This window comes from Sphaeramia orbicularis, chromosome 17 (genome assembly GCF_902148855.1).
Source record: "Sphaeramia orbicularis chromosome 17, fSphaOr1.1, whole genome shotgun sequence".
NCBI lineage: Eukaryota > Metazoa > Chordata > Actinopteri > Kurtiformes > Apogonidae > Sphaeramia > Sphaeramia orbicularis.
In genome coordinates, this window is record NC_043973.1 from 16,950,446 (window position 1) to 16,978,180 (window position 27,735).

The 27,735-nt window shown below is 34.7% G+C and overlaps 1 protein-coding gene and 1 long non-coding RNA gene across 2 annotated transcripts in view; both read left to right on the top strand.

Moving 5' to 3' along the window:
* The window catches only part of dipk1aa (divergent protein kinase domain 1Aa), a 33,636-nt gene extending 16,886 nt beyond the window's left edge, over positions 1-16,750 (top strand). The window contains exons 2-6 of the mRNA XM_030161458.1: positions 249-383; positions 3,434-3,541; positions 7,203-7,379; positions 12,515-12,646; positions 15,628-16,750. Of these exons, the coding sequence (XP_030017318.1) occupies positions 249-383; positions 3,434-3,541; positions 7,203-7,379; positions 12,515-12,646; positions 15,628-16,308 (1,233 nt within the window). The 3' untranslated portion in view covers positions 16,309-16,750. The remainder of the gene's footprint in view (positions 1-248; positions 384-3,433; positions 3,542-7,202; positions 7,380-12,514; positions 12,647-15,627) is intronic.
* Positions 16,751-21,031: 4,281 nt separating this feature from the next.
* On the top strand, positions 21,032-24,100 carry LOC115438002 (uncharacterized). The gene is made up of 2 exons (XR_003938011.1): positions 21,032-22,128; positions 23,058-24,100. It is a non-coding gene; the product is annotated as an uncharacterized LOC115438002 (long non-coding RNA).
* Positions 24,101-27,735: the final 3,635 nt, after the last annotated feature.

Below are 27,735 nucleotides of genomic sequence, written 5' to 3' on the forward strand. Positions count from 1 at the left end.
GATCTGTTGCACTGTTATGATTTATTAAAGTTCAAGCTTCATGTTTCCATCAAAGAAAAGTAAATCCCTATGGAGTAAAAAAAACCTTATAGTTCACATAAAAGTACAATCAAAAACCCTCTTATTCCCGTCCAAGTCTGTGTTTTCAACTGGCAAAAAGGAGAGGAACATTGATCATAGTCCTTGTCGGAGGTCTGCACTTTTATCTCTAATAATGAGCTGTTTCTGTCTGTTTTACTCGTTCTCAGGCTCGGATCTCCTTCGTTCGGGTGAAGTACCTGTTCCTCACGTGGCTGACTGTGCTGGTGGGGAGCTGGGTGCTTTATGTTCAATACTCGGCCTACACAGAGCTGTGCAGAGGACACGAATGCAAAAATGCCATTGTAAGTCATGAATCACTGAGGAAAAGCCAAAGCTAGAACAGTGGTCAGTGCTGCAGTGTACACGTGCACGTATGTTATGAATGAATAAGTTAAAGAGTCAAACAGATCCTCCAGACAGCCATGTTTGTTTTAAATGCATAGTTTATGATTTACCTTCCTTTACATTACCTTATATACATAATTATAGTGAATAAAATATAACTGAAATTGTGTAATAGCAAAGCTGATCAAAACTATTTTTTGCCTAAAATTCTCCTGTAGGGCTGCATGATTTGAGGATTTTTACCCCGCCCCCCCAAAGGGGAAGGCAAGGAGTATCATTTTTGTTGGTTCGGTTTGTTTCTTTGTTTGTTGGTTTCTTTAACACTCTAGCAGCAAAACTAGAATTCATGCCAAATTTGGTTTATAGATTGCCAGTGACCCAGAATAGATCTCATTACATTTTGGGAACAGTAGTTCAAAGTTCAAATTTTTTATTAAATTTTCAAAGCTCCCCCCCCCCCCATTTACTAATAATAGGCAAAATTTCAAATGTCTGTAGCAGCAAAACTATTGCTTGAATTCATACCAAATGTGGTTTATATATTGCCAGTGGCCCAGAATAAATCTCATGACATGTTGGGAAAAATAGGTCAAAGTTTAAATTTTTTATGAATTTTTCAAATCTGTTCCTTTCCCCCATTTTCTTATAATGGGTGAAATTTCAAATGTCTGTAGCAGCAATACTATTGCTTGAATTCATACCAAATTGGGTTATAGATTGCCAGTGACCCAGAATAGATGTGATTACATTTTGGGACAAATGTTCAAAGAACGCAAATCTCCGCCAAGCACCTCAAATGGTGTGCATGTGTGGATCGACTATTTCTTTTTAAATTAAACAGTTTCAAGGTTGTTCCATACAGCAGAAAAAGTTTAAGCTTGGTACCAGTCATGTGTATATCAAATTATATTAAATTCCAATCAGTATTTGTTGAGTTATAATGAAAAATGTGTCGTAAATGGATTTTCAGTGTTGAATTGAAATGTCCACAGAGTCCACATTCCACAGTGGATGTGGACAATTTTGTGCCAGATACAAGATACTGTTATAAGCTACGGGTGGATCAAATTGGAGGCTAATCGGAGTCGTTTTGAATTTTTTATGAATTTTCGAAAATTGCTCAATGATGAGAGATAGGAAAATTGTAGATTTTGTGACCTTGCTGTGACCTTGAACTTTGGCCTACTTGGCCCAAAATGTAATGGGTTGGTCCCAGGGCCTAGGCCTATCTGTGGGTACAATTTGGTAAAGATGGTTAGAATAGTTTTCCCATAAAGTTGCTAACAAACAAACAAACACACAAAGCAAAGTGACCACAATACCTCCTGGCAGAGGTAAAAAGTAGGTCAAAGTTCAGATTTTTATGAATTTTTTAAAAGATTTTTAATGAATCTTTTTTTTCCCCATTTACTTATAATGGGTGAGATTTCACATGTCTATAAAAACATCAATTTTGTTTCAATTTACTTTAAACACGGCAATTGATATGCTGACATCAGCACACATACAGTATAGGCATGATGGTATCAGCTGAATTTTTGCCAAAATAAGCTTGTTTTTAATGCAAATATTGTGAAGAAATGTAAAGTCAAACATACAAACTTCAACTAACATAAAAATCCAATGAATTAATTAGAAATACAGAAAATGTGACTTTTATTTTGCATGTTTTCTACAGTACCTCTATTTGCTTAATGTCAATATATCCAAAGTGTCACCATATAAGAGAGGTTTTGTTTTATTTAATTTTTCCCATTTGTTTCAATAGACTACCCTAAATCCTCATAAATAAGGATATTAAATAGTAGCCTTTTATTATTATATGATTGCACAGGCTGATTTTGCAGTTACAGTTATGTTTTGATTAATTGTGCCCCCATAATCTCTGTCAAAATAGAGACAATGACCAGAGACAATGACTGGCTCCCATGGCACCCCATACAGGTCTGGCCCAGGTCTAATGTCATCAGGCAGGGAGGATACAGCCTTTTGGAACAGGAGCAGTGAGCTCTGTATTTGGGGGCAAGCTATAATGATTGATTTAACTGCTTTGTTATCCTGGAAATAAAGTAAAGTTCACTGATGCTTTGAGCTTAATGAAGTGTACATAGAAGAATACATTGAACCTTATACAACCTCATACACAGTACTGGGACTCCATATCTGTAAAAAACGCCAATTTAACAGGTGGCATAGTGTTAAAAAAATATTTTTTGCTTGGTTCTGTGTCTACCTGGAAGTTAGAAACAGTCAGGATTATACCAAAATAAAAGCTGTAACAATTGTTTAATAGTAGGTAGTTACACCTATGGTTCCACCCTCAGCAGTGGAAACAAATGGTTCAAAACCAGTCGCACAAGAACTACTATGAATTAGCTACTGGTTAATACTAGCCAACTCTTTTAATAGTCACAGAGACATTTCAGAGAGAAATATATCATATCAACTTTGACAGCTGGTAAACAGCACTGGTAGAACACATATCAAGTAAAATTTTTTGCTGTAACATTACAAACCTACAACATGTAATGAGAAAAAATACTAATATTCAATAATTATTATACAATTGCACGGGCTGATTTTGCAGTTACAGTTATGTTTTGATTAATTGTGCCCCCATAATCTCTGTTAAAATAAAATGCAGGTTAAAGTGTTTACAGCAGTTGTCACACATGTGGAGCTGGAGTCCCATAATTTTAGAGGCATCGAGGACTAACTGTATATAGTTTCTCACCTGCTTCTTTTTATCTGTGAAGATTTATTTAGCTTTAATCCCAGAGTAGGAGTACTTAGTTAGCCAACACTGCACTGATATTAGGACACCTGAAGTGCCTTAACACAAAAAGAATCTTCTGTGGTTAAGAGACACTAAAATCTGGCAGATCTGGTTTGTCATGTGTGGCAACATGAATATACTCATGTATACAAGCTGCTTTGGAGCTAAAATAATGAAATAATGACATTTCTATGGGTTTACCTCTCTGCACTGTCCCCTCTTGTTGCACAGTGTGATAAATACCGGAGGGGGATCATCGACGGCTCTGCCTGCAGTGGTCTGTGTGACAAACAAACACTCTACATGGGACGGTGTCTGTCAACCCTGCCCAACAACCAGGTAAAAGAAAACCGGAGATGTTCCAATATCCTGTAAAAGAAGAACATGTATTGAAATGGTGACCTGAATGATTAAGGCAGCTCTGAAAGGCTGTAATGTGATCTGGGATTTGAATCGGTTGCTGAAATACACCATGACTTTTGGGAGAACAGACATTTTGTCACTTTTTCATGGTCAGAAACAACAGATACAATATTTATAAAGTGCTTAATTTAGCGTCTATCTATCGATCTATCGATCTATCTATTATAAGAGCATGAATAACAGAAAATGAAAAGTAGTGGCTGCTCGAGAGTCATAGAGAAAAAGAGATGTTTGTTTCTGCAAGTAAAAATGAACACCCTGGTGCTAAAAGTACTAAAGTCACATTTGGGCAATTCAAGTTGAACATATAACAGCTAAAATTTACTTAGGGGGTCAAATGAGTGGCCATTTTTGTCAAAAAAAAAAGTTGTAAGAAATGCATAGAACTGTGTTGAAATAATGCTAATACATTTGTGCACAGACTACTGATATTATTTGACAGTGGAAGCTATATTTTCAGAAATATTGGATTTTGAATAGCACGTGTATGTGAAAACTTTTGCTGGTGGACAGACGTGACATTACCCATGATGATCTGGTCAGTACCAGTACTTTATTAGTAATAAACTTATAGACTTACTATTGCTAATTCTCCTCTTATTCATAAATGTTAGTATTGTGGATCTAAAACAATAACAGCTGACACAAAAACACAAAATGTGGCAGTGGACGGATGTGACATGGTTGTTACAGATCCCATCATACTGATGCTCGGCAGCCATGTCACCGTTTACACTAATGATCCCTGTGCAAAAACTGGATCATAATTATTTATTGTATAGTTTATCATCATCCTAAAGAGTAAATAACAATATAGAATTGTTATTTCTATATAAAAATGCTTATTATTAGAAAACTGTTGATTTAAAAAGTGACGTGTGACATTCTTAATGTATGTATTGGCGTAACATAAGCAGGATGGATCAGCACCATACTCCATATTACAACCTGTAAAAATAAAACATGTGATATGTAGGATATAATCTGGTAAGAAAAATTGGGGAATCTAAAAGAATAGAATATTTGTTTTTTAGGAAAATTCAGTTAAAATATAACTTGTCCATTTGTGACATGAAAATATAGCATTAATTGTGATGAAATTGGACATTTTTGAGCTGAAAACATAGTTCATATGACCATCAACATGTTGCAACAGAACTGAAATCCTGTAAATTTGCAGGACTTGCGTTTACCAACACAAAGTTCCTTTGGGGATTCACTTATATTGATTTCTTCTGCACAAAGACATAAATCAGACTTCTAAGCAAATTTTAGCCGTCTTTAGATCCTTTTGGCAGGTCCTAACCACTTTACACTGGGAATGAACAACAGGATCTGGAGATGCTCTGATCCAGGGATTTGACCATCACAATTTTTCCCTTGTCAAAGTTCCTCATATTAATATTCTTGTACATTTTGCTGTTGCCAACACATCAACTTCAAGGGTTAAATGTTCACTTGCTGCCTAATATAAACCACCCACTGACAGCTGCCATTGGAATGAAAAGATAATCAAAAAAGAGCTATTAGAATAATTAATAAAGTAGGAATTTTGGACGCAACTAATAATTTATTTATTCAATTTAATACCGTAAAATTGCAGGATATTGTATATATTAAAATATGAGAGATGATTTATAAAGTAAAAAATATTATTATTTCAAATACCATTCAAGAGTTCTTTAAATTAAGAGAGTAACTATTATTTAAGAAGTCTTTATATTTTTGAATGTATGAAAGTGAGGACAAATGTGAAGTCCAGATGTATTTCAGTTGTGGGTGTGAAATTATAGAACGGACTTGATAGTGAATTTAAGTTGTTCACTTCTTTGACAAAGTTTAAAATTTGTCGTAAGTATAAGATCATTCAGGAATATTAAGTGGAGATGGTAGATGTGTTTTTGTTGTTATTGATTCTTTTGCTATAATGCGAATCCTTGATGATGTACACATTTAATTTAATGTAAGTGGTGTGTCAGGTGAAAAGAATAGACAAAAAAAAGCTTTTATTTCTAGTCTATTCCTTGTTTTGGTTTTTGTGTTTATTGTGGTTGTTGTATTGTGTAAACCAAAAATAAACCAATCATTCAAAACTAATACCATTTTATTCATCAGTGGTCTAAATGTTATGGCTGATAGGTATATGTACAGTGAAACCCCATGCATGGACTTCATTTTTTTATCATCAGAAATGGAAGATTTGTAAAGGACTTAATTTTCCTTGTTGCCTAATTTTAATTTGAATGCAATCATAAAAAAATGTACAACTGAAGACCCTGGTGCTACAAGTACTGAAGTCACAAAAAAAGTCTGTTAAAATATTTATAGGGTGGACTTAGCTAAACAAATACAACATGTTTATCGGCTAAAATTTGCTTAGAAGTCTGATTTATGTCTTTGTGCATAAGAAATCAATATAAGTGAATCCCCAAAGGAACTTTGTGTTGGTAAATGCAAGTTCTGCAAATTTACAGGATTTCAGTTCTGTTCAACATGTTGATGGTCATGTGAACTATGTTTTCAGCTCAAAAATGTCCAATTTCATCACAATTAATGCTATATTTTCATGTCACAAATGGACAAGTTATATTTTAACTGAATTTTCCTGAAAAACAAATATTCTATTCTTTTAGATTCCCCAATTTTTCTTACAAGATTATATACTACATATCACATGTTTTATTTTTACAGGTTACAATATGGAGTATGGTGCTGATCCATCCTCCTTATGTTACGCCAATACATACATTAAGAATGTCACACGTCACTTTTTAAATCAACAGTTTTCTAATAATAAGCATTTTTATAAAGAAATAACAATTCTATATTGTTATTTACTCTTTAGTATGATGATAAACTGTGCAATAAATAATTATGATGCTAGTTTTTGCACAGGGATCATTTGTGGAAACGGTGACATGGCTGCCGAGCATCAGTATGATGGGATCTATAACAACCATGTCACAGCCGTCCACTGCCACATTTTGTGTTTTTGTGTCAGCTGTTATTGTTTTAGATCCACAATACTAACATTTATGAATAAGAGGAGACTTAACAATAGTAAGTATATAAGTTTATTACTAATAAAGTACTGGTACTGACCAGATCATCATGGGTAATGTCACGTCCGTCCACCGGCAAAAGTTTTCTCATTCACGTGCTATTCAAAATCCAATATTTCTGAAAATATAGCTTCCACTGTCAAATAATATCAGTAGTCTGTGCACAAATGTATTAGCATTATTTCAACACAGTTCTATGCATTTCTTACAGCTTTTTTTTTTTGACAAAAATGGCCACTCATTTGACCCCCTAAGTAAATTTTAGCCGAAGAACAGCAACCATCAAGGAGTAAATATTCACCTGCTGCCTCACGTATCCAAACCAGTGAAAGGGGTTATTGTAATGAAATAATGAATCTTCTTATCACTTCTCCAGTCAGGGGTCTGGATGTTATGGCTGATCTGTGTATTTATTATTCCCTTAGTGTGAATCATCAGTAATGGCTTGTGTTTTCAGGGGATCTCATGTCTTATTATTGAACGTGATGGTTACTTTACTTGTTCTTGTTGTCCAGGTTTACACAGGAAGCTGGGGGGACCACGATGGCATCATCCGGTGTAAGTTGGGGGAAGTCATGCACTATGAGCTGGGAGAGGAGCCTGAACCACGGAGGGAGGCCCCCGTGTTCGACAAACCCACCAGAGGAACATCGGTGGAGAAGTTCAGAGAGATGGTCTTCAATCACCTCAAGGTACAGAGAATAAATAGGTCACTTTCCATCAGCAGTCCACAAAACAATTTACAACAAGTGGTGCGATGAAATCATTAAAGCTGCAGTCATCTCAACTGCTAAAAGCTCAAGCATAAATATGACAAATTTCTCTTTTATTAAGTAACAGAAATTACCACTGGTTAAAGGATATTTTGGTTGGTCTAGAACACAGGTGTCAAACATGCGGCCCGGGGGCCAAATCTGGCCCACCAGAGGTTCCATTCCGGCCCATGGGATGAAAGTGCAAAAATTTACCTGAACAATCAAGGCTGTCAAAAATCATTTTGGTTCAGGTTCCACATACAGACCAATGTGATCTCCAGTAAAAATAACAACACAATAACCCATAAATAATGACAACGACAAATTTTCTTTGTGAAAAATTATGTGGAAAAAATTTAAGTGAAAAAAATAACATTATACTGTGAAAACATTTACATTTACAAAACTATTCTTTCACAATAAAATGCAAATAAATACATAAATATAAACAAGATGAATAACCCAAAATGTGCAATTTGAACAATATTCTGCCTGTTACTAAATGTTTTGTGCATTTATGGATCCACTGTGATCTGTAGTTGTGTTAATAATAAGAGATGGAATATTGAAGAAATTGTTCAAATTTTAGTTCCAAAATCCAAAATTTTAACAATATTCTGCCTGTTACCAAATGTTTATGTAACATTGTGTGTAATCTACATGTATAAATAATAAATTGAGGTATAATATTGTTAAAATTGCACTAATTTTTCAAATGAAATTTCTTTTTTTTTTTTCAGGTTATTCACATCTCTTTTGTAAAATGTAAATATTTTCATAATTTAATTAAGGGTTTCTTGTACTAAAACAAAAAGAAAAACTTAGATTTGTCATTATTTATAGGTTATTAAGTCATTATTTTACTGGTCTGACCCGCTTGAGATCAAATTGGACTAAATATGGCCTGTGAACCAAAATGAGTTTGACACCCCTGGTCTAGACTAAAAAATAGAAAAATAGCCCAAATGAAAGATAACTGTGGTTAATTCAGCCAATAAAAATACTGTTAAGATTAAAGCTTCAGGAGCCAAAATTAGTGCTAAACAGCATCTGAAAATACACAACATCCTTCCTTTGTTCTATCTCTGTCCAAATCAAAAGACTAAATATAAATATAGATTAAACTGACATCATTTCATGCTGTTACAGGGAAAAAATTAAACAACTTTGGTCAGTTTCGTGTTGAGATGCAGGTTAGAGCAGTGGAATCACATCCAGATTTCATCTAAGTCTAACCATCGATCAGTAAGTAAAGCTGTCAGTCATGTATTTTATCCAATACCTGCGTGAAAACACCTGTGAATCCACAAATGTCTGTGTCATGGAGTAGATTTTCTACATCCTGAAAACACAGATAAGGAGTAGATACTGAAGTCACATGTCCTCTCTTGAATTAAAATATGCTGAAAGGTAGTTTTTTTAGGATTATCAAGTGAATATTTTTGGGATATTTTGCAAACCACTGGTTGAGTTTCCAAAATATTCTACATAACAAAACTTGTCCTACCTTAATAAGATTTATGTTCAGTGACAAGGCTTTTTTTTTTTACCTTAACCAATAAAGACCCAATTATCCAGCAGCGTCCAAAAGCATCTACTGATCTAAAATGTTTAATAACTTTGGATCCATTAATTCTATCAATACATGTAAATAATTGGTGTAAAATACAGTTTGTCATCTTTTCATGGTCATCAGATATGACCCATTTGGATGTTCAGAGGCTCTGTAGTGGACGTGGAAACACCGTCATCTTCTACAACATTGATTTACCTGTAAAACCCATGGAGTTGGATCAATGACAGTGGATGGAAACATTTTGTTTTGTTTAAAATTATTGAAAAAGTCGCTTTCTCTTAAGTTTTCTCTGTTTTTGGTATATTAACCCTCAAAAGTAATCTCAGTATGATTAAAATACATAATCAGTGAATTAAATGTCAGAAAATAGCAGATTTTCACTGAAAAAATACAAAATAGAGAGGATAATATTATGATGAATTACTTAAGAAAGGTTAAATCCAGAGAAAAATTAATTTGGCAACTTTCTTAAAATTAGCACAGGGTCTTTATGGGTTAAATTCCTTTTTGCAGTGTGCAGGGGTCACCAACTCAGGTCAAACCACCTTTAAGGTTTAATGTGTAATATTTAGTGCCCTCTATTGGTGAAGATCCTGATTGCAGTCCAGTGTGTCAAAAAAAAAAAAAAAAAAAAGGATTTCCATAGATCCAGTGCTTGGTTTGTCCGTCTAAGGCACAGGTGTCAAACATGTGGCCCGGGGGCCAAAACCGGCCCTCCAAAGGTTCCAATCCGGCCCGTGGGGTGAATTTGCAAAGTGCAAGTTAGGGCATCAAACTCAAAAATAATATCATAATAACCTATAAATAATGACAACACCAATTTTTTCTCTTTGATTTAGTGCAAAAAACATTAAATTATGAAAATGTTTACATTAACAAACTATCCTTTAACAATAAAATGTGAATAACCTGAAATGTCTGAAGTAAATTAAGTGCAATTTTAACAATTTTCTGCCTGTTACTGAAAGTTTTGTGCCTTTGTAGATCTGATCTGTAATGCATATGTATAAATGATAAGTCGAGGCAGAATATTGACAAAATTGTACTTATATTTCTTAACAAATTTCATTTTTTTCAAGTTATTCACATCCTTTTTTGTTTGGATAGTTTGTAAATGTAAATATTGCCATAATTGGATTTGGATTTTTGCGCTAAAACAATTTGCAGTTGACATTATTTATTGGCTGTCATGTTATTATTGTACTGGTTCGGCCCACTTCAGATTAAATTAGGCTGAATGTTGCCCCCGGAAGAAAATGAGTTTGACACCCCTGGTCTAAGGCTTTCTCATTAAGGTGATAATAACATCTATTATAAAGTGCAAAATGCAGAAGTTTGTTGTGTTGTAGAATAAGTGGACCCATTCCAACTGTAAGGATATAAACAACTCATTCTAAGGTAAATAAAACCAAATCATTTTTATTTTCAGTAGATTCTGAAGTAATTTAAGCATGATTATGAATATTATTTTACACTTGTGAGTCTTTTTTTCTCATTAGGACTTCACTCAAATCTCGACATCGACATGAACATTTTCAGTGGTGTGTTCTCTTTAGCGTCAAATGGGAACATAGAATGACTGTGGAAAAGTCTATTGTTAGTCTGCTTGTGGGTGAAATCTGTGTCAAAAGGGACAGCTTTTCTTAACTGCAAATCCATTCTACCTACGGGTACGAATATAGTAACCTGAACCTGAGGGAGGAGAAACTGGAGGATTTATGGAGTGAAACAGTGTCCTGATGACATGTCCTCCTACTTACATCAGTGAATAGTTGAAGGAAAAATCCATCCCTCGAAATCCCTGATGATAAATAAATAAAATAACTAAATAAAGAAAACCCAGAAGGAATCTAGTTGTTGTCTTATAGATTGCAGCTATAAAAAGATCCCCTTTTTCTGCAAAATGTTCTAGTCTGTGGCTTAAAATGTGGTGACTCGTGGCCTTTACATGTGAGAGGGATCCCACTTCCAGTCTTTTACAATTGTTTTCAGTATTTTTTTTTTTTTTTTACTGGGAAGCAGGTGCAAACCAATATATACTACAAACAAAAAGTTAAGGATATTTTTAATTTTTGGGCTTTTTTTTTCAGTTGGGATTCTTGCACAGTGCTTTGTGTGTGTGTGTGTGTGTGTGTGTGAACTGAAACACATTTTTTTAATGGCCAGACATAGTTTTATTTACAAATGGCAAAAATGACAAAAAAAAAAGGAAGAAACATCCTTAACTTTTTGTTTGTAGTGTATGTCTGTCACTGCAGACAAGAAATTTAAACACACACACATATTGTGCCAAGACATGATATAACTCACAAAAATAAATAAATAAACAATAATAGATATACATATAAACACATGTACACACATATATACATACATAAGTGCATCATTACAATTGGCAGTCATACCTTAAACCACAGGTGTCAAACATGCGGCCCGGGGCCAAATCTGGCCCGCCAAAGGGTCCAGTCTGGCCCCTGGGATGAATTTGTGAAATGCAAAAATTACACTAAGATGTTAACAATCCTTTTAGTTAGGTTCCACATTCAGACCAATTCAATCTCAAGTGGGCAGGACCATTAAAATACTATCATAATAACATATAAATAATGACAACTCCAAATTTTTCTCTTTGTAAATGTAAATATTTTCATGTATTTACACTAAAACAAAGTATTATGTCACAAAAAATGTGAATAACCTGAACAAATATGAACAACCTGAAATGTCTTAAGAGAAGGAAGTATAATTTTAACAATTTTCTGTCTGTTATTAAATGTTTTGTGTGTTTGTAGATCCACTGTGGTCTGTAAGTTATAATGTACATGTGTAAATGATAAATTGAGGCATAATATTGTTAAATTTACACTTATTTTTTTCAGTTTGTTCATGTTATTCACATCTTTTGAAAGGATAGTTTGTAGATGTAAACCTTTTCATAATGTAAATTTACTTTTTTTGCTCTAAAACAGAGAAAAATTTGCAGTTGTCATTGTTTATAGATTATTATGTTATTATTTTACTGGTTCGGTCCACTTCAGATCAAATTTAGCTGAATGTGGCCCCTGAACTAAAATGAGTTTGACACCCCTGCCTTAAACAATAAAGGATAAAAAAAATAATAACACAAAACACCTGCATAATTTATATTCCCTTAACCCAAACCAACCCCATCCCACAGATCTTTCGCTACATTTCGTGACATGTTGGAGATTTCAAATAAATACTTAAAAATACAAAATAATAATAAAGAATTAAATCATAACTCGAGCTACATCAAGTTCCTGCTTCCTAGCTTTGAGCACTCGCCAGCCTGCTCCATTTATTTTGGCATCAGAGAACTCCAGAGATAACATCTCTATTAAAGAATAAATCGAATAAATTGTTTTCAGTATCTTTTCAAAGTCTTCTAGTGTCTGATCTGCTTTAGTTGAATAGGTTTAGATGGCAGTGAGTATTCTGTGACATGACCATCTTTCTGTCTTTCTCCGTCCTCCAGTCTAAACTCGGAGAGCAGGCGAACCTCGCCAGCCTTGTCAACCAGATCCTCTCTGTTGCCGATGGCAACAAAGATGGACGGGTGTCACTGCCAGAGGCCCGCTCGATGTGGGCCCTCCTCCAGATGGACGAGGTACAACATGGAACCTGTGGCCCATTTTACCGCTCAGTGATTATTTCGCCCTTTTCACCACCTCATGTAACTGTACTACCTGTTACATTTTCACTTGCACAAACAGAATTACACCATTGACATTTGCACTGTTTTTTTTTTAAATTATGTATTTATATTATGTAGGATCATATCCGACCGGATATGATCCTTCTTTTTAAGCGCTCAAAGTCCATCATTCTAGCCGAACTCACTGTTCCCTGGGAAGACAGGCTAGCCATATCTCACCAGGCAAAGAAGGCTAAGTACCAGGACATAGTGGAAGAGGTGACCCTCGCGGGGTGGCATGCCACCCTCTACCCAATCAAGGTCGGCGCTCGGGGTTTTCCCGCCACATCTATGCGCAGTTTTCTGCAGAAGATTGGGCTTAATCCCAAGCAACTGCACAAGGCCATCAGGGAGATAGCCACAGTAGCCGAAACCAGTTCTAGGTGGCTGTGGCTGTCAAGGGATCGTAGCTGGACCCCTTCTGCAGGTGAAGGCTAACTCAGCCTTTGCTGCCCCACTCAGGAGAGGTGTACAGGTTAAGGGGCGAAACACCTGTGACCCTGAGATACCTGCTGAGGATGCAGAAGGGGTCCCTTGGAACACCGCTACACACTGCCAGCTCGAACCACAACATCCTTAGTTGCTACTCCAGTCTTTGCTTGTAGCAAAGCACCTTCAGTGTTTACTTTATCTTATCATATTTGTTTTCATATATTTGGCATTCTGTGGAGAACAAAGCAAGAATTTCATTGTACAGGGAACATTTTTCCTCACAGTGTATAGCATTTTTGTCCTCTACAGTGGATGAGTTTCATAGCCATCCTTTAAAAAAATAATGAAATTAAAAAAAAAAAAAAAAAAAAAAAAAAAAAATGCTGTCCACTCCCTGCAAAGGACATACCATTAAAAAAAAAAAAAAAAAAAAAAAAAAAAAAGAACTAGAAAAGCACTCGGAGAGCGCAGACCTCTGCCAAGGCAGATCATTTCCCCCCGATCACCACCAAAATTCAATCATTTGTTCTTTGTGCCAGTATCAACATTTCCTGAAAATTTCATCCAAATCTATCCATAACTTTTTGAGTTATCTTGCTAACAGACAAACATACAGACAAACCACAATGAAAACATAACCTCCGCCATTACACTTGGCAGAGGTAAAAATGTTTCTGAACAAACTGTAACATCATGCGGTTTCCAATCAAGGCACTTATTTAATGTGAAAACGCCAAAACTTTTACTTATTGGGTCTCAGGGGGATGTGATAATAAACACTGCAAAAATCAAAATCTTACCAAGTGTATTTTTCTCATTTCTAGTCAAAATATCTCATCACACTTAAAATAAGACATAATCACCTAAAGAGGAACTTGTAAGTGAGACATAAGAACTTATTTTCAGACAATAGATTCTTGCAAGATACATTTTTACCAAGATAATTGTTCCATTGGGAGATTTTTTTTGCTTAATTCAAGACTTTTTTGCTTAATTCAAGCAAAAAAATCTGCCAATGGAAAAAGTGAAAATGATCTTGGTAAGATTTCTTGAAATAAGATTTTCAAGATCTATTGTCTGAAAATAAGTTCTTATGTCTCACTTACAAGTTACTCTTTAGGTGATTATGTCTTATTTTAAGTGGGATAAGAAATGAAAAAAATCCACTTGGTAAGATTTTGATTTTTGCAGTGTAATGCTTTGAATCTTAACCCTTTCATGCGCACTGGTCACTCCAGTGGACAGTTATTCTCCAGCTGTTCTCTTGTATATTCATGGGTTTTGTTGTTTTAGTTCTATATCAGCCACAGTGGACGCTCATGTATCATCTCATACACTGACATTTACACCATTACTGTAATTTTGCTGTATTTGATAAACCAGATCTGCAGTAACATGTTTGAGTGTGATTGTAATTAGACTGTAATTAACAGTTTTCTTAAACAAAAAAGGTTTTTTTGAAAATTATCTCCATGAAGTGAGTAATAACTAGTATTAGAGTATGATGACATATGAGAAAATATCAGATTAGCTGCATTAAAAATGTCTTAGTTTTCACAGTTTATCACTTTCTGTTACTGCATTTTAAATACGTTTCTTTGCTTCAAAAATTAAACACATGATGTCCAGCTGAGTGGACATTTTTGGACCTCCATAAAAAAAATAGGTTCATTAACCCTTTCATGCATAGTGATCACTACAGTGGACAGCTATTCTACAGCTGTTGTCTTATATATTCATGGGGTTTGTTGTTTTAGTTTCATATCAACCAACACAGTGGACACTTATGCACCATCCCATACACTGCAATTCACACTATTACAGTAACTTTGCTGTTCTTGATAAACCTGATCTGCAGTAACATGTTTGAGTGTAAATCAATTGCTTGTCATTATTATTAAACAGTTTTGGGGTTTTTTTACATAAAGGTTTTTTTTGCATATTATCTCCATGAATGACTAGTATTAGAGTACGTTAAAATGTGAGAAAACATCAGATTAGCTGCATTAAAAGTGTTGTTATTTCATAGTTTTCACATGATCTATCAGTAAATACATGCTTCTTTGCTTCAAAAATTAAATCCATGGTGTCAAACTGAGTGGACATTTTTTGAACTCCATGAAAATTAGATTCATAACAAAATTTTCAATCGCATTTTTTTTTTCATGCCTAAAGAGGAATGAAAACACTCAAGAAAATAAATTTTGATCAAGGTTCTCATAATTCGTGCATGAAAGGGTTAAAAAAAATAAAAAATTAGTCACATTGTGTTTTTTTAATGCCTAAAGAGGAATAAAAACACTCAGGGGAAAGAAAAAAAAATCTTGAATAAGGTTTTTATAATTCATGCATCAAAGGGTTAAAGGCAGTTATTTCCACTCTTGATTATTGATTTTTCTGATTGTGTCTAACATCTGTTTTGTGGTGAGAGGAGTTGACATATTTCTGTTGTGTTTTCGGAGGTGCTTCTGGGTTTGCTGCTCCAGGACCGTGGACACACTCCTCGCCTCCTCGGCTACTGTGGGGACCTCTACATGACAGAGCGAGTCCCCTACGGGCCCCTGTATGGTCTGTCCCTTCCCTGGCCCCTGGTGTCCTGGGTGCCTAATGGTGTTCAGCGCACTATGGACCAGTGGTTCACCCCGTCTTGGCCCCGCAAAGCCAAGATCTCCATGGGCCTGCTGGAGCTGGTGGAGGACATCTTCCATGGCACCTACGGGAGTTTTCTGATCTGCGACGTCGCCGCAGCACACTTCGGTTACACCGACCGCTACGAGCTGCGTCTTACTAACACTCGCGCCGTCGTTCCTGAGGAGGAGTTTCGACGCAGCATGCGGGCGCTGAAGTGTGAGACGGATGCTGATTGTGTGTACGGGGTGGACTGCCAGACGTCCTGCGATGTGTCTGGAAGACGGTGCAGGGAGGAGCCGCTCCAGCCGAATTTGGCGAAGGCGTGCAGCACACTGAAGGACTACCTCCTGCGTGGGGCGCCGTCGGCACTTAGAGAGGAGCTGGAGAGGCAGCTGTACGCCTGTATGGCTCTCAAAGGAAATGCTGGACAAATGAATATGGAGCACTCGCTCATTCTCAACAACCTGAAAGCTCTGCTGTGGAAGCAGATTTCGCACACCAAGGACTCGTGACGAGGAGAGGAGCTCCTGAATTCGAGGCATTCACTTCTTTACATTGAACTGAGAGTTAAACGCTGTGATAGGAAACAAGAATAGCAACTTAAAGGTTCAATGTACAAGGCTTAAGTGTGCTCATGGGCTTACGTCAGGTTTGTGTTGGAGTCTGATGAGACAATTCAGAAACAAGTCCCCTGTAAAAGGGTTCTATGGAGTACTGACATTCCACACCAGGGGTCTCAAACATGCAGCCCGCCAAAGGTTCCAATCCAGCCTGTGGGATGAATTTGCAAAGTGCAAAAATTCCACAGTCCAGGCTGTCGAACTCATTTTAGTTCGGGTTCCACATACAGACCAATATGATCTACAGTCAAATAATAACAGCAGAATAACGTACAAAAAAAGACTATGTTCTTCTTGGTAGATGTGAAAAAAATAATATTACACTATGCCTATAAATAATGACAACTTCAAATTTTTATCTTTGTTTTAGTGCAAAAAATGTTAACATTAACTAACTATGCTGTAACAATAAAATGTGAATAACCTGAACAAATACGAACAACCTGAAATGTTTAAAGAAAATTAAGCGTAATTCTGACTATTTTCTGCCTGTTCCTCAGTGTTTAGTGTCTTTGTAGATCCGATCCATAATGCGCATGTATAAATGATAAGTTTAGGCAGAATATTGTTAAAATTGCACTTATTTTTCTTAAGAAATTTGAACTTTTTCAGGTTATTCATGTCTTTTTTGTTTGGATAGTTTATAAAAGTAAGTATTTTCATAATTTAATGTTTTTTTCTTTTTGCACTAAAACAAGACAAAAATTTGCAGTTGTCATTATTTATAGGTTATTATGTTATTATTTGACTGGTCTGGCCCACTTTACATCAAATGGGGCTGAATGTGGCCCCTGAAAGAAAATGAGTTTGAGACCCCTGTTCCACACTATCAACAGCAGGGGGCGTTAGGAACCAGAATGCACTAGAATACCAAAACTACCAATAAATTAACATCTCCACAGACTGTATCACTCAGTTTATAAAGGGTGAAGTTCATTACACACATCTGTATTATGGTATCATCCAGTTTGCTCCCGCAATCAAAACCTCATTCGGTCTAAATAACAGTTAAAACACTTATAATCTTCACATGCTGATAGTTTACATTACAGCTCAGTAAGATTAGCTCTGTTTTTGGACAGAAAACAGCCACAGTAAAACAACAAATCACCTGTTTTCTGTTCGGTTTGTGTTGTCAGTAGCTGCACTAAAGATCTGTTTGGAATCATTCAAACTAGGTCAGAACTGTCACAGTTTAGTCTGAACCGTGGATATCACTATTTAGCAAAGTTAAACAAAATATGATAAGTTTATACTTTCATAAGCTTCGCAGTCAGACTTGGCAGTGTAGAAGAAACGCCGTAATTTCAGCATCAAATTCCTTTCTTTTTGTTGAAAAAAAGAACAGCAATTCTTGAAAACACTTTGTAGCTTTCATCGACTCTTACAGTTCCTATCAGTTCTCATCCTGAATTTGTTGTGGCAGTAGTTTTCATCACTATGAGAGACCAACAGAATGACTCACTACTCCCTCTAGTGGTCACAGACATTGACAATGACACATTGGCCTGTGGCAAGGAGTTAATTCAGTTGATATGTCTGCAGCACAATACATTAACTTCTTTAACATAACGTCAGAAGTCTCTATTTTTCAGTTTTTAATATTTTACCCATAAAGACCCAGTGCTGCTTTTGTGTCAGTTCCCAAATTAATTTTTCTCTGTATTTAACTTTTCTTAACCCTTTCACGCATGAATTATGAAAAAAAAATCTAGATTTTTTTTAGATTGATTTTATTATTCAGAATTAGGCTAAAGTTGAAATGCATTTTGACCTTTTTTTTTTTTTTTTTGAAATATGGCTTTATTAAGAAAATATTTAATATTTGAGTTTTGGCCTTTTTTTTTTATTAAATAATTGCCTATATTGGAAACATCAAGATGCAATATTTTTTTCAGACACATTTTTAAAAATTTTTATGGAATGTCCTTTGCAGTGGACAGTTGTATTTTGTTTGTTTTTTAGGTTTTTTTGTATAAAGATATGACTCCTGCCTACAAACGTGGACAGAAAACCCATAGATGGGTCTTAAGAGAATAACTTTATGAGATCACAGAGCAGTCAAAATTCTAAAACTAAGATGACACTTCTTTTCATTATACTGCGTAGGCTCTATAGAGGGGAAACCTATGTGGTTTGGAGAATATTGCCTTTATAACCCTTTGGAAAGTGAGCTTAAACTATGTGTCCACAAATGTGGACATCATGCATGAAAGGGTTAAGTGATTTATCTCCATTTATTATCATATTATCCTCTGTTCCTGTTTTTAGGTGTAAATCAGGCATTTCCCTATATTTAATTCACTGATCATGTAGATGTTCATAAAAGCTCAGATTAAAGTTGAGGGTTATTATATCAGAAACAGAGAAAACTGAAGAAAAAGTGACTTTTTCAGCAAAAATATGAATAACTGAACACAAAAACAAGGGGCTCCATCCACGGTCATTGATCTAACTCCATGGGTTTTAGTGGTGAATCAATGTTGTAGAAGATGACGGTGTTTTCACGTTCACTACGGAGCCTCTGAACGTCCAAATGGATCATATTGGATGACCATAAAAAGATGACAAACTGCATTTTAGACCAATTATTTACATGTATTGATAGGACTGGTGGATCAACAGGTATAAACATTTTAGTTCAGTAGATGCTTTTGGTCACCAGTGGCTGTTTGGGTCTGTATGGGTTGAAATACAAATACCACATATAGGTTTTTCAGACTAAAAATTTGCAATGAGAAGTTCCGTCTATAGCGTTCTGAAACCTTATCAGACCAATGTGTTGAGACAAGACAGCATATCATCCCCTTAGTAATGACTCTCCAGGCTTTTTTGTAGCAGGATAATATTTGTAGTATCTTAAAATATGAAGGAAGACAAAAATAGTGAGTCACTTAATACATCTGCATTTCTGGATTTGATTGAATAGTGAAAACATTAAGTAAAACAGAGATAATTGTGAGTTTCTCCAGTGTATTCCTGGAGTAGTTCTGTTCTTAAGAGGAGTTGGTGTCAGCTCTAATAAGGAAACAAACATGGATGGTCACAGCAGGGAGTAGCTGATAATAAGGCTGTATCCTGAAGTGGCTGAACCATAAACACTAAGAAAAACACACAAGATAAGACACTAAAAACCAGGAGAGTCGAGCTGAAACAGATCTATTCACAACACTGAAGATTGTATAATTTATATATTGAAATGCTTTGGTCCAAACTGGGCTTTAGGAGACCAGCACCAGGTCTTGTATCCTTCATTTCAATGTTAGAAGCGACCACGATCACAGATTAAAACTTGATTCTTACACTTGATTATGAAGTCAGATAAATACAGTTGTGGAAAAATTATGCGACCACCCTTGTTTTCTTTAATTTCTTGTTCATTTTGATGCCTGGTACAGCTAAAGGTACATTTGTTTTGAGAAATATAATGATAACAACAAAAATAGATCATAAGAGTTTAATTTCAGAGCTGATATCTAAAAATTTTCCATGTTTTTGTGATAATAACTAAAATCACTTAAGTTCTTACATCAGCATTGTACTGCCAAAACCAGTGCTTTTAGGCATTCCATGTTTTCTTTTCTGTCTGTTTTAGTCACATGATACACACAGGAGTTAGTACTTGATTGCATAACCATTGTTTTTGATGACTTTTGATGGTCTAATAATTTTTTCCATGGCTGTATAAGTAAATATTTGGACCCATTTTTCACTAATCATGGATCTAATGAACAGTCTGGCATTAAAATAACATTTATGAGACACACAGATCAAGTGTGTGGGAACAAAAATTTCTAAACGGGAACTGAAAATCAAGGTAACACTTTATAATAAGTACACACTATGAAGCATTAGTTAAGCATTAATAAATACTGAATTCATCATTTATAAAGGATATTTCTGACATGAATACTCATTAATATATGGTTTAAAAACACAGTTATAAATGTTTTACTCATCATTAATAACAATATTAGTTATGGATTAACAAATACTGAATTCATCATTTATAAAGCATATTTCTGACATGAATACTCATTAATATATGGTTTATAAGCACAGTTATAATGGTTTTACTCATCATTCATAAGCTCATCTACAATGTGCTTAATGGTTGTATTTTCATGCTTTATAAATTATGGATTTAGTATTTTAAAAATTTAGTATTACATCACTTGCAAACCAGTTAGGATGTACATTTATGCTTGCACATACACTATTCAGACATGTACTAATATATATTAGTGGGTATTTTATACTAACTCACATTTATTTTCCAATACATGTCCTATAAACAGTTATTAATACAGGAATTCATTATTTCAGGTAGTTATGAAGCACTTACTACTCATTAATTAAGTATATGGTGTGAGCTCATCTAAAGTGTGCACTATCTATGCCATATAAAGCATTTACAAATGAGATTTAAAGGTTGGCAATGCCTAAAGACTCACAAAAGTCTGAGTTATTCTAACAAAGAAAAGACACAGCATGAGATTATTAAAACAAACTGCATAATTTAATGATGAATGATTATGATTATTAATGATAAGTAAAATCTTTATAATTGTATTTATAAACCATATACTAATGAGTATTCATGTCAGATATATGCTTTATAAATGATGAATTCAGTATTTGTTAATGCTTAACAAATGCTTCATAGTGTATACTTCTTATAAAGTGTTACCAAAATCAAAAGTGAATCCTAATTTCAATACATTAATGGTAGATTCACATAAGAGCATTAGTGTATTATGTTTTATACTTTATCTGTCCTATTTGGGAGACAAGAAGTGGATGAAAAAGAACCTTTTTTTTTTTTTTTTTTACATCTTTATTAACCCAATGCATTATTTGTACTTTTACATAGTTTCTACATGAGAGTTCTCACCTTGTATGACTAAATGTGTTTACTATAGCAGGAGGAACTATCACTGTCAGATCCTGTTCCCTGTGTTCAATAAGACGTTTACACATCCATTAAAACAGACTCCAACTCAAACTCCATGTAAGCACACAAGCAAAGTGTGTAAATCCTACACACTGAACCATAAAATGAAGTCAATGCTAACATTTCTGAATCGAGAATTAATGGAGACACTACCTCCTTTGCTCAAATATCTTGAGTTTGTTTTCAGTTTAGGTTCTGGATCTAGAAAACATGTCAGACCGTTGCATTATGTAGTGAAGTGAATGACCGCATGTCGCCACCAGTCACACTTCAGAGGTCAGATGTGTTGTTTTAATCTAAAATGTGGAATGTGCTGGAAAAAAATGATTTTACTGTTTGTCTTAGTACTATGGGGTTAGATTTTCTGACACGTTCATGACGTTATGTTTGTATGTTAACACAGAAGAGTTAATTCCACTGAGGGAAAGAAAGATTAAGAAAACAGACTTTTAGTTTAGTCTGAACTGTAGGTCAGCTCCCTAGAAAACAACACGTTTAGTAGAGTTTAAGTTATAAAACAAGTGCACTAAGAGGACATTTTGGGGGTTTGGGGGTTGTTTATGGACACATAGCAGCGCCATAATAAAGAATTAAACTGTAACGGAGAAAGAAAAACAAGAAATATCCTCCTGAGACCCATGCAATGCATTTTTGTCCTCTGTTGTGGACAATAGTTTCACAAATAAAAAAAATAACATTGTCCACTGCAAGAAGAAGAAAAATCACATGCTGTTTTCATCCAAGACAATTATTTAAGGGTCAAAATATGGTATTCGAAATTTCTCTGATGGGATATTTTAGAGCACAGGTGTCAAACATGTGGCCCAGGGGCCAAATCCGGCCCGCCAAAGGGTCCAGTCTGGTCCCTGGAATGAATCTGTGAAATGCAAAAATTACACTGAAGATATTAATCATTTTAGTTCAGGTTCCATATACAGACCAATTTAATCTCAAGTGGGTCAGATCAGTAAAATACTATCATAATAACCTATAAATGATCACAACTCCAAATTTTTGTCCTTGTAAATGTCAACATTTTCATGTCATTTTACTGTATTTACACTAAAGCAAACTATCATTTCACAAAAACACAAATAACCTCAACAAATATGAATATTTTAAAATGTCTGAAGTGTAATTTTAACAATATTCTGCCTTTTATTAAATCTTTTGTGTATTTATTGATCCACTGTGATCTGTAAGTTGTAATTTACACGTTTAAATGATAAACTGAGACATAATATTGTTAAAATTGCACCTAGTTTTCTTAAGAAATTTCACTTTGTTTATGTTATTCACATTGTTTTAAAGGATAGTTGGTAGATGTAAACATTTTCATCGCATAATTTTACTTTTTTGGCTCTAAAACATAGAGGAAAGTTTGGAGATGACATTATTTATTTATGATTATTTTATTATTTCACTGGTCCGGCCCACTTCAGATCAAATTTGGCTTAATGTGACCCCTGAACTAAAATGAGTTTGACATCCCAGTTTTAGAGACAATTTGACAGATTAGTGTTGCTAAATGACTCACATTTTTACGTTTAAATTCATTTTTGCTTTAGCTGGACCATAAGGGATTATCCAAGACAAGGAGCTACTTTATATTGAAATAAATGTTGGAGTGGTAATCAGTTAAAGTTCACTCTCTGACGGGACATTACTGTGTTTTGACCCTTAATAGGAAAAAGCAGAAGCTTTTACTTTACAGAGTCAATGGAGGATATAAAGAGGAAAAATAGATAAATGTGGAAATAGAAAGAGCATATTAATTTATTTTTTACATGTATTTCTATAATTATTTATGCATTTTAAAACAATAGTATGTATTTTTCACTTATAAATTCTGTACATTCTAATTACATTCATTCTATACAATACCGTTTCTTTATCATTTATCAAGATTCTTGATTTATTTATTGTAATTATTGCAGTTTAGCTCTTAAAGCAACAGGAAAAGCAAAGAAATGGCATTAAATGAAAGTAAATACAATGAAAAAACATGGTAAAAATGAAATAAAAAGTGTAAATACGGAAATATATGAACAAGTAAATGTGAAAACAAGCCAAAAAAAAAACTATCTTGTTTTGTTATATTTCCACATGTACTTTCTTATTTTTTTTACAGATGAATTCTTTTTTATGGCACTGCTGTGATGCCATTTATTCCGTGCTCTTACAGAACCAGAGTGGATGTTTGTTAAAATGGATATTCGATGGTATTTGTCGGCTGTACGTTGACATTAGTTCAGAATGCTGTACATTAACCACCTGTAACCCAGTGTTGTCGACGTTGCATCAAGTGACACAAAAGGAGCATTTGTGTGTATTTAATTTGGTTTGTGAATGTTAACTACTTGTATTTTTCACTTAAAAGAGCATTTGTGATGTACTGTATCACAGTATTTTTGGATCTTAGCTGTCACAGTGCCATAGATGTCGAGCTGAAAATCACTTTATGAATGTTTACCACAGAACAAGTCGGAGGTTTTTATATCGTGGTCACATCTGAATGCTGTACAGACCTTTATTTTTCATGATCCCCGCTCCCAGATATCGCTGATATGAAGTAACTGTGACTTTTAAAAACAGACGTGACCTGTACATCATATCATTTCCAAGACACTGATCATGGTTGTGGTCGATGCTGCTGTTTGAAAATGTACAAATGTTTACGTATTGAAGAAACCAGCATGACTTTGCACAATTAAACTACATACCACTTCACTATGACTGGTCCAGTCCTTTCAGGAGGAAACAAACTATTGTCACCCTCAGTCAATATGTGAATCAGTTACTCATTAATCAATATGTGGATTAGTTAAACATTAAATCTGGGTGTTATATGAACATTTATCAAAAACAAATAAGGCGTTGGTGTTGCTTCCAGCTCATACTTCAGTAGCTTACATATTCTAAACTTTGGTTTTGGGGTAAAAAAAAAACCCTCTACAGATCAGTCATATTCAGTTGTAATGATTAGTGTTCCTTATTTTATTCTTGGGTGTGTATTTTAGGATTAATTCACCAGTTTTTTTTTTTGTTTTTTTTTTTTATAGAAATCCAGCAGTTTCTATAGTTCAATCTTAACCCTTTGATGCATGAATTATGAGAGCCTTAGTCAAGATTTTTTTTTTCCTGAGTGTTTTTATTCCTCATTAGGCATGAAAAAACAATGAGATTGAATTTTTTTTAAAAATTACCTATTTTTCATGGAGTTACAAAAATGTCCACTCATTTGGACACCATGTGTTTAATTTTTGAAGTGAAGAAACGTGTATTTAAAATGCAGTATCAGAAAGTGATATACTGTGTGAAAACTATGAAACAAAAGCATTTTTTGATGCAGCTAATCTGATGTTTTCTCACATTTTATCACACTCCAATACTAGTTCTTACTCACTTCATGGAGATAATATAAAAAAAACATTTTTGTTTAAGAAAACTGTTAATTACAGTCTAATAACAATTAGCAATTGATTTACACTCAATCGTGTTACTGCAGATCAGGTTTATCTAGAACATAAAGTTACAGTAATGGAATGAATGTCAGTGTATGGGATGGTGAATAAGCATCCACTGTGTTGGCTGATATGAAACTAAAACAACAAAACCCATGAATATACAAGAGAACAGCTGTGGAATAGCTGCCCACTGTTATGACCAGTATGCATGAAAGGGTTAAAAACAAGTCACACAAAATAGAACAAAAATAAACTTGTTTCAAACGTTAAAAACATTGATAGCTATGTGGTATTTTCCCATTTTATATCAAAAATAAGTGAATTATTGAAGAAAATAACAAATAGTTGGAGGGAAAAAGGGAAAAAAAGATGGAGTACACGAACAGTTTCAATATATTTTATCAACACTGATATCTTATTTGCAATCAACCTGAATTTTTCACAAGTTCTTACTGAAAAACAGATTGACATGACAAAGTGTATTGACTGATACTAATCTTGTGTAAACCTCTTATCTAATGAAAACTTAAAACATTCAGGTTGACTGCCAATCACATGTTGCTTCTGTGCTTTACTCTGATGAATGCAGAATAAAAATGTTAGTCAGGTACTACCATTACAATATAGTGAAACTGTCAAAACGCTTTGGCTTTGTTTTCTTTACTTTCTGCTTGAAGTCTGTGGTCCAAACTAAGAACCTGGACCCGTATTCCTAAAGATTCTTAGTGCAAAGAGTTGCTCCTACTGGAAAATTCTAAGAAAATTCTTAGAATCATGGTTTTCTTAGAATTTCCCCTTAAAATGAAGAATATTCTTCATAAGATTATATTCTATGATTAAGTTTATCGATTTGAGGGTCCATCCCTTGCCCATTATCACCAAAAGTATATTTTTTCTCTAGCTTTTAGGATCAACCAATCACAGCTTTTGAAATGATGACTCATACCTAGCAACGGGGTCGACCACACCTCCTCACTAAGATGGGAATTTCTGTCCATTCCTTGCTCAGAGTTCTCTGAGTGTTCTGGAATCACTCCTAAGCTAAGACTCCTTGCTAAGAATTTTTAGGTTACATTAGGAGCTCTGTGAGAGGATTCTCAGCATCTTTAGGAATACGGGCCCTGATGTGTGCTTTTGTCCACTGAAGGGTGTGCAGAGATCCTTATTCTAGCTGATAGTTGATTAAATATTTTAAAAGCTGGATTATGAGTTCCTACAATAACAAAAAAAAGATAATCTTAAATGTATACCCCAACAGTTTCTCAGGTGTAGTTTGAAAACTCAAGGGTTCAATTATATCAGAAGTATTGACACACATTGAATCCATGTGTTTCATCACTAACATGGGCAACAAAATGGCTACTTTAATATAATTTTGTATTGATATCACTGACACAAGTTTTTATCAATTATTTTATCTTTAAGGTTAATTTTCTTTACATTGTTATCCATACTTAGAAAATGCATCAGCTTACTTTTACTTCATTTTGCTCATCGTTCAAACTTATTTTTTATACAAAAATCTCAGTTTTTATGCTCTGCCTGTGGATTTGTAACGTATTTCATGTTCTGACCATAATTGTTTTAAATCTCATGTAACCATCCAGAAAAAGCAGCCATTTCAGTTCTAACTAGAAGCACTCGGAGAGCGCAGACCTCCGCCAAGGCTGATCAGTGCCCCCCCCCCCCCCGTGGGCCCCCCCACTCCCGATCACCACCAAAATTTAATCATTTCTTCCTTATCCCATTTCCAACAAACCCTGAAAATTTCATCCAAATCTGTCCATAACTTTTTGAGTTATGTTGCACACTAACGGACAGACAAACAGACAAACCCTGGCAAAAACATAACCTCCTTGGCGGAGGTAATTATTGCTAACTGACATGAACATTTTTATTCAGGGTTTGTACACTTTTTTCCAAGGTCAAATTAAAGCACTTTAAGTACTTTCAAGGGTGATTTAAGTTTTTCCAGCACAGCATCTTATTGCTGGAGTAAAATACATATCTACAGGAATACATTCACTCATGCTTTTTTTTTTTTTTTCATTTTTTAATCACAACGATGTACATTGTATTATGCTATAACCATCAAAAATTGTTTCCTAATAGAAAAAACTTAGAAATTAAAGAACACAAAGTTTTATCCAAAAAAAAAAGGGAAATCATTTGGCGTTCTTCAGACACACTCCCACCAAGCCAAAGATTAAGACAGTGGTTCCCAACCTTTTTTGTCTCATGACCCCATTTTAACATCACAAATTTCTGGCGACCCCAGACATTCAAAACAGACTCTTTTTTTTCACTAAAATTAATTTGTTTTCGATCATGTAAGTTTGCTATAATATGTTGCAAATAAACGTTAATTTTACATGACATTTAGGTTATATGATGTAAATTTTTATTAGTAGGTTTTAATTTTTAATTTTTTTTTTATCAATTACTAGAAATCTCAGGCTATCCCATTTGAATTCCAGGTGATCCTACATGGGTCCTGACCCTAAGGTTGAAAAACTGCATTAACTGTTTCCAATCCCCTTTTTAAGTTGTGTGGTACAGTGTGTTCTTTCTCCACATGATAAAATCTTGCACCACAAACATCTGAAACCAGTGTTCAAGGGGTTAAACTGAAATGACGAGGAAAGAGGGTCTTATTTAGAGGCTCACCTGGGGTGGATATCCACCAGCAGCACCAAAGTTTACATTAGAATAACGTCGATCCTTTTACAGTGAAACCTTGCCACTTTAGTACGTTGTTTTTTTGTCTTTTTTTTAATCAATTACTAGAAATTTCAGGCGACCCCATGTGGGATCCTGACCCCAAGGCTGAAAAACACTGGATTAAGATAAGAATGTACCTGGAGTCGACCTGAGAGCACTCACTAGTTTTCTTTTGAC